This window comes from Malurus melanocephalus, unplaced genomic scaffold (assembly GCF_030028575.1).
Source record: "Malurus melanocephalus ecotype Western Australia unplaced genomic scaffold, MMel_1.1 scaffold_390, whole genome shotgun sequence".
NCBI lineage: Eukaryota > Metazoa > Chordata > Aves > Passeriformes > Maluridae > Malurus > Malurus melanocephalus.
In genome coordinates, this window is record NW_026623622.1 from 372,172 (window position 1) to 380,738 (window position 8,567).

General features: G+C 35.2%; 1 protein-coding gene across 6 annotated transcripts in view; it reads right to left on the minus strand.

The window, feature by feature from the left end:
- Positions 1 to 868: 868 nt before the first annotated feature.
- Positions 869 to 8,567, minus strand: part of METTL8 (methyltransferase 8, tRNA N3-cytidine) — a 20,449-nt gene continuing 12,750 nt past the window's right edge. For 3 of the 6 annotated variants that reach the window (XM_057379151.1, XM_057379149.1, XM_057379150.1), the window contains exons 5-11: positions 8,174 to 8,565; positions 7,549 to 7,598; positions 5,007 to 5,070; positions 4,536 to 4,675; positions 2,418 to 2,524; positions 2,256 to 2,321; positions 870 to 1,537 (exon numbers count right to left, since the gene is read on the minus strand). In XM_057379151.1, the coding sequence (XP_057235134.1) occupies positions 1,353 to 1,537; positions 2,256 to 2,321; positions 2,418 to 2,524; positions 4,536 to 4,675; positions 5,007 to 5,070; positions 7,549 to 7,598; positions 8,174 to 8,565 (1,004 nt within the window). In that variant the 3' untranslated portion in view covers positions 870 to 1,352. Of the gene's footprint in view, positions 1,538 to 2,255; positions 2,322 to 2,417; positions 2,525 to 4,535; positions 4,676 to 5,006; positions 5,071 to 7,548; positions 7,599 to 8,173; positions 8,566 to 8,567 lie in introns of all 6 variants that reach the window. The other 3 variants (XM_057379152.1, XM_057379154.1, XM_057379153.1) reach the window with 2 other exon arrangements.

The window sequence follows — 8,567 nt, forward strand, 5'->3', positions numbered from 1 at the left end:
CCAACAGGCTGAGCTGTCAACTGTGACATATGTTTACCTTTCAGACTAAAACAAAACAAGAAGAGACTTTGAGTGTCACTGTATTAATGGCACTCAAAACTGCATGTCATAGATTACATGCATTCCCTACCCTTGTCGAAATGAGACTTGTTTTATTCATTCATCGGTTTCTTGCAGCTAAGTGATTTAAAATTACATTTAAATAGCAAAGTGGCATAGAGGCATCTTTAAATAACAGCTTAACACCCTCAGTATCATGTCCTACATTTGAAATAAGAAAAATTTGGTTTTCTTCTTAAAAGAACTTCAAGTACAGGTGYAGTCCTGTCCTTTACTGTATGCCCACCCGATCAATAAAAAACATGTTATTTTCTTTCTAATATCCAATCTCTAAGAAAGCAATTTTTTTCTTTAAACAAAAAAAATATCTCAGCTGCTAGGTAGATTAGCATTCTAGTATGATAATACCCCATTACAATATACATAAAATGTACTCTGGACTACTGTTTTTGCTCCTCCCTCTAGCATATCTAACATATCATAAAAATAATGTTTGTATTTACCAAGGCAAGTTTCAGCAACTATTTGGTTTCATCACTGTTCTATGGTTAATTAAGGTAATTCCTTTCTACACGAAACATGTTCAGTTTACAACCTAGGGCACTTTAAATATAACATACTGTATTTGAAGTTGGTATGTTCCTTATGAGCATATAAATGAAAAGTGRAGACTTCAGCATAATAAGCCAGTCACAGTGGAGGAGGCCAATCACTAAGTAATTTGATATATATACATATCACATGCAGTTAGTGTGAAATGATAACTCAATGCAAATCAGAAAGAGGTTTTTGTCTTTATTATTTATGCACCAAGAAATTTCCCTCCAAAGAAGAAATAGTTTCAAGACACACAGTGGTTGAAWAAGACATGACACGGAAATTAACACAGCGCAGCCTGTAATAACARTGAGAACAGATAATCTGTTTCTCTAAATCTCTGACACAATTATGCTTCAGACTAAAACTTTTTACATACTGTGAATTTCAACAGGAATTAAATATATATTAATTGACTATTCATATTCAAGGGAGTAAAATAATGCCTGGTCACAGTTATGAAAAGAGTATTGCATATAAAGCTCTAGTCAGAAATGTCCTTCCCCTCCCGATTTTTCTCACACATACGTATTTACAAAGAAAAGAAAGTCAGAGAAAGGTTTTCAGTTCAATATATTTATTGAACTTTTTTATACTTTTCAGTGGCTGAGACAACATTTACTGGAAATATACGTACTTAAATCTGGTTCAGTTTCTGGAGTTYATTTCTGTACTACATTTCTGAAGTACAGTTATTAATAAGGGTGCCTTTCGGTGGCTTCTTCAGGATTATGCAGAGATAGCAACGGCTTCTGGAACTTGCTTTGTATCCAAACTCGCTGCATTTTCACCTTTTTCTTTCTGTTTACTTGTAATCGCCGATCAACTACRTTCTGTACTTCAGTTAATCCAGCCAAGCTGAACATGTTCCATACCTCATCTATTTTTTAATATGAAAAATTTTATTGCAATTCAAAAAAAAACAAAGCAATTTGTAGAATGTAGTAATTACCAACCTGTAGTTCAACTAAAGATGGATGTAAATMTGTTTTGCAATTTTAAAGATAAAGGACACTGCCTGTAAGAAGTCTTTTGYTAGAAATTCATTTTCACAGCTCTTGGKTTATGTTGCAGTAAAAATAGTTACRTTGAGGCCCACATTAGTTATTACTCACAGCATCCACAGATACACTTTCTTCAGAGGGTTTAATATGCCATAATTGAGTAAATAAATGCACGCCATTTGGTCACTGTTCATGTATTATTGAGATAAAGCTAATTCACCTGACAAATGACAATCCAGACTTCTATGCCATRTACAGCTACAGACTCTCCTTTCAAGCATGCTTACCTCAATTGTAAGACAGAAATCATGTGCATGTTTAAATAACAAAATTTGAGCATACAATTAGACAYAGGATCCTTAAAGAGAAATTTCCAGTGATGTCTGTAAGTGATCTTGCAGGACTCCAAATGCAGTAGGTGTACACATAAAGGACATTATTTTCTTACAGCGATTAGCTTTGGGCTTTTTAAAAGCAGAGAATTTGAAAAAGCCAATAAAACCTTCTTTAAATTTTTGTTTTAACATGAGCTTTCATAATCCAAATCACCTTGACAAACACTAACCCTTTATATGAAACTATAATGTTCCATACCTTTGGTAAAGAAATATACTCTGGTTCCATCTCCTCTTACATAAAAATTTTCTGACAAGCAACGACCTAAGAAATTAGAACAGCAATGAAAAAGATGTGTCACTTTTTTTTTTCAAAAAGAGTTAAAATGAACAGTGATCTACAAAACCATTCAGGAATTACCTTTTTTAAAACGAAGTTGAGCTGTATCATATCTTCCATAGTCTCGAAACAGCAACATTCCTCCAGGTTTCAGTAGCTTAGCCAACCTATTTACAACCCCTTGCATCCTTAGAAAACAGATGGGATATTGGTGAAGTTTGCAAACATAAGCCACCAAGTCTTCTGCCACAGACCAAAATGGCAGCATCACCCAGCTAAGAACAGGAGACTGCTCATGACAGGTAATTGTGCACAGAATCATAGATGTTGCTTATATAAACAAAAGTTTTGCACACACAGAAAAATTGTATGTGCACAAAAAGTTAAAGTGTTTTCAGAAATCTCATCCAGCAGAACTAGAAGACATTAATTATACAGCTTGAAGAAAGTTTAACTTCCCATTCTGTAGCCAAATTTTAGAGGTGTCTTCTAGAAGAATTGAAGTGTGTTACAAATTSACAAGAATAGCAATTATCAAAAACTAAACACAACAGACTAGAGAGAAATTATTAAGTAACAATTTGCTGATAATAAATGTGTCCCTCTCACATGCATTTTCCATCTTTTCAAAGTACCTAAGTTCTGAGTCATGATTCTCTTGGTCTTYTTTTTCATTTCTCACTTTCAAAGTTTCCATAAAAAATGTATACTGAGCAAGATGAATCTGGATCCCATTTTCCTTTATGCAGTTATTTTAGTTCTATGAGATAGCAGYTATGACTAACACATCTTTGGAAAGTGGGTTTCACAAGACAGATAATTACATGGAAATCTTTATATGTGTATATACACACACGTACAAAAAAGCATCCATGTCACCCCTGGGGGAAAAAAAAAACAACCCAAACAAAAAAATCCCCCACAAACAAACAAACAACTAAAAAAAGAAGACAAACAACAACAACAAAATCCGAATAAATAACCAAAAAAATCCACAAACAAAACCAAACCCCCCAAACACTAACCAAATCAAAAACAGACAAAAAAACCCTAACAAAACAAAGAAATAAAAACAACCTAAAAAAAACCAACACMCCCCCCCCCCCAAAAAAAAAAAAATCCAACCCAGAAAACCAACCCCAAATTCCCCAAGCACATTCTTAAAAGACTAACAGGAAAAGATAGACAGAAATTCTGACAGAACATCTGATTACTACTTGTGCAGGCAAAGCAATTGAATGAATCACTATGGTCCAATTTCTTTCTGGAAGCATCACTGGAGTTACAGAGATCCGAAGTTTACTGCTTGAATTGTTTTTGAAACCTGGACCCTGGCTTTGTGTGACTTGGGCTCATCTCTGAATAAACAGAAAGGATCAATATCCTGTAGGGGAAAGGTTTTTCTGTATAAACCTAATCACTAGTACCTTACGAAGGGAAAGAGTTCTGAGACTTAGGCAAATACCATTCTGAATGCCCAGMCCATTTTAATGGCATTCTTAGAGTAATAAATGTATTATCACACAGTGTGTATTTMCCTTCACATAATCTAGCTACAATCAGGAAGTTTAACTTACATGCCCTTTTTTACATTTTTCCCATTAAAAATGGCATTTTCACAACMAGCCAGCCTTAAGTCATAAAATTTGGCTCATTATACATTGAGAAGTATTAGCAAARGCTAACAGTACTCACTCAAAATAACACCATACATGAAAACTAGATCAAATGTTCTTAATGCAGACAACCTACAGAATTCCAGATGCATTTTAGTTTAAAGGCCTGTACGTAAGCATTTGAATGTGGCTAAACCAGCAATCTAAGTCTATATCAACATATTGTAAGGTGTTAAATCATGAATGTTTGGTTTTAATCATTAAAAATAACTTCCTTCTAGAAGACTGTCAGTCTGCCTTTTTAATATGTATTTTTTTTAATCTGTCACTTCTAATACAGATGTATTTAGTTAMAATATCCCCTTGTATTTTGATGGAGACTGGAGACTCACTAATTCTAATTAGTCTGAGCWGTTTTTCTCTTGAAGCCTGAAAATGGTAAACAGCATTTAAAATACCTTGTTTAATATKTATTGTAGCTTATTAAATAATAAAGATTCACCATCCTCTTTTGCTATTATTGAAAACCTCCAGTTAAAAAAGAGATTTAACCCATTTGCTTTGCCCTTTAGTCTTCATTTACCTGTCAGGATGAATAGTAGAGAGCACAAAGACAAGGAGAATGACATCCAGGATCTCATCTGGAAAAGGATAGGGTAAAGCATCATCACACACATCATGAACAAAGGCAGAACACCAGGCTGAATTGTAGGACGAATGTGACTGTCAGGAAAAAGATGAAAAGAGGCACAGAGAGAACAGTAGTAGTTAATGCGTTTACTGTGACTCAAGAAACATTTTTTCTTCAATTATTCTGCATTGTAAAACATCTCATATAAAAGCCTATTCTGTCCAGTATCTTACTCAAGCTGAGAGGCAAGCTCACTGATGGTATTCATTCCTCTCTGCATACAGTATGACTTTGTTCTTGGGAATATTGAAAACTTCAGTTAAAAGTTGTCAAAGCCATCACATTCTTTTTCATGAAGATGGCTTCCTGGCAGCCTCCTGAATTACAGGCTTGTAAGGTACTCTAAAGGAGTGCATGAATTACCTTTACCAGCTCCACTGCTGCTGAAGCAAAATCACAACAGTACAGAAAGATTCCAGGTGTATYGCTAGGAAAACAAAACCAACCTCAGTTAAAAAATTATTATAGTAAAAGATGAAATTCTACATCAGTGTTCATGAAACTTCAGAGGGTCCTCTGGGGTTCTCCACAGGTTTGATCAAGCATACCTCATTGATGTCTAGCCCATGGAAAGCCACACASGTTGTAATGAACCAATAGGGCAGACAAATTCATAAGAATACCAACAGGCAGTTAGTATAAAAAGAATTACAGCCTTGCCAGAGAGGAAGCATAAAGGAAAAGAAAAAGGGTCACAGAGGGCTGTCAGAACTGATGACAATATGCTGGTGCTGTAATGCACATTAATAGGTCACATTTTCTTACAGAAGCACTACATKAATAGCCCAAGCATGCAGTTTAATTAGCAATAGGATTTGGGTAGAGATGGAGCATTGCAAAAGTCATCCAGTTCTGTAGAAGTCTGGGTTTCCATGTATCCCCTTGCTATTATTTCGATTTGATTAAGCAGTATTGGTTATTGCCCTTCATTATCTCCTTTGTTTTCTAGCCAGGATGAATAAGAATTTCCTGTAGCACTGTTTTTGCTTCCCTTCCCATCCAAGACTAAGCCAGCTGCAAATTTCCTTGTACCATTCATCAGATACTATTAAGCCTAGGGAGAAGTTTTTTCACCTCTGAAAAATTTGTTTAAGATAAACTGAGAAAGTTACTCAAAATCACTGAGGGATGATCTCATGACCAAYTCATGATCAATTTAATTAATTAAAAATATAATTGAGATATTGGATAGATGGTTTCTTTAAAAGGGAATCAATAAACTTTGCTAGTGCCAATAAGATCTCACAGTATACACAGCAAAGTTAGTGACATCTGAGGGCTCAACAGAAGAATGCTTCTGGAATAAAAGACATCCCCTGCTTGCYGCTGAGCAAAACTTTTATCAGCTCTGTGCTCCCCATGAGAATTGATGAATTTACATATTTATCATGAATGAGGACAAGCAACCAGGCTTTGGACCCAGCCAATTCCATGGTAAAGGTTAAGATGATTACCGATTAGACTTGTAAAAATATTGGGTTGTTTTTATTTAGAACAGAATAGGAGCTATGTAGAAAGCCCAGTAAAGACAAAGACATGKCTTGATCTGGATGGTGTTTTCATGATTCACTGTATTAAAAAGCATTAACTTAAATTTTAAGGGAGGCAGGGTGAAGAGGTCCAAAAGTAACATTACTAATGTTACTTAATGTTACTAAGTGAAATTTTCTTTTGTTGCCAGGGTACACTCATGCTTGACACTGGCTTGYTATATGCATACAGATGGTAATTTTTATACTGTTCAATTCAGAGTAAAACCAACTGTTCTATAGAGCCAGGCCTGCTATGAGATAAGAGTTGTTTCCATTAAGTCATATACAAGACAAACAAGCAAGTTGTTCAATGTATCAACCAATGTGATTGACTGAAGATTTACATAAGAATAGAGAACTCCAGTAAAAAACACCCAAGGAGTAGATTCCTAATTATCAGAAATGCCAATCTATGACTAATGCCTCCTGTGAGGAAAACACAAAAGTTTGTCTCATCTTTTCAACACAGCCACATGAGATCTTTKCCTATGTAGTGTTCCTTTCAAAGTTTTTGTATGAAACCAGGCTCTCCTCTCATTATATGCTATCTAAAGCAAAGCATTTGCTGTGGGATGGAGATGCATTGCTAATACTTAGAGGTTTTGTGTATGACCCTGGTACATTACTCAATTCCTCCTGCTGTGTTTCCATATCTGCAAAATGGAGTATTTTTGCATAGTGGTGGTACTAGCAATCAGAATTCTTTGATAGAATAATGAATTTCTTTGTTCTCAAGCTCTTAAAGGCATGAATGAAAAGACATGTATTTCAACCCTTGATATATACATAGCCTTTCCAATAAAACCTTCCTGCCTACATGGATAGGAGAACAAGCTGTCATAACAGATTTTTCTAAAACTGGATGTTAAGTGGATTAAGATGTTTCAATGAATTAAGTAATGTGATACAGGACTTGTGCCTTGACAGTAAAACCTGAGGTAATGTGACAAATATACCAGCCAATTCAGAAACAACAAAACTTCTATCCAGTAGATCATATGCCATTGTCTACAGGCTCYGATTTTGGCCTTTTTAAGAGATACCTGGTTGCTTTACAGTGATATATAAAACAAGAGAATATTTCAGCTGCCTGAGATGAACTACAAGAAATTGGTCTGAATGCATCTGAAGACAAACTTTGTCAGCAAATATGATCCCCCAAAGACCATGGTGGAGCAATATAAGGAGATTCCTATACTGATGTTACCAACATTATTCTTGGTGTGGACATAGTAAGAATTTTGGAGCTGGTTCACTCAACACTTTTGAAATGGTTCACTCAACACTTCCTGCAGCACTAATCCTGCACCAACATTTGGTGAAAATGAAGATACAAATACAACRTTCTTATTTGGAAATCCAATGCTACGTACCATAGAACTTTCAAAATAGGAAAGACACTGTTCCCAGCCCCACAACCAACCTAATATCAAAAGAGAAAGATAAAGTAAATAATAAATAAGAAAACAAAACTTTTTTTTTTGTTATTTTTGTCGAAAATTAGTTAGCAAGTAGGACCCATTAGACTTGAGGGTATGTTGGATAGAAAAGGTATAAACAGCTCATACCACAATTCTCAAATCATTTATATGAGCACATTTCCCCCCAGTGTCTTTCTAAAGTTAAAAAAGAATCTATCCCTCAAATTGCACAAGAAAATGCAATATTCTTGTGCAATTGCACCATTTGGYAATAATGCAGCAAGTACTTGCACTTTTAGACAAAGCACTTAAACACACACCTTTCCTCAGGAAGTTAGAAACCAGGCTTTCAATGAAAATGGAATTTGACAATCTAATCCTATTCTGATTTGGGAGAAATTTTAAAGGGAAAACAAAGTACAGATCCTAGGTTTCTCTGAAAGTTTCYGCCATAAATGAAAGTAGTAGGTCAAGTTCCAAATGCTTATTTCCTTGATACTTACAAAGGGTCTTTATCAGCCTTTTGAGCAATTAAGTGGAGCTCTATAAGATGGGTAGAACATTTGCAGTGCATTACCTCAAGTATTCGGTATGTGGCTTCACAACCAGGGAATGATTTTAGCTTGCTGAGTTCTTCTCCACAGTTTTTACCCTGAGGATTTTCACTAAGAGGTTTTGCTTGGCTTCCATTACACACATATCCTTGTACAGCAGTAGAACCACCTTCACAGTTTTTCTTCCAATATTTTTCTCCTTCTTCAAACATTCCATTTTTGTGTGAAAATCTGTTGTTATTATTTAATTCTGTATGTTCTGAAGATCTTTTTCCTGTTTGGAACTCTTGCCTCTTTTTTTCTGGAAGGATTTCTGGAAACTCCAGAAACAGCCAATTGCGATCCTTGAAAAAGTTATTTTTATGGGTCTTGTAAAATTCATTCCAATATTTACTGGCTTGTCTCTCATATTTATCT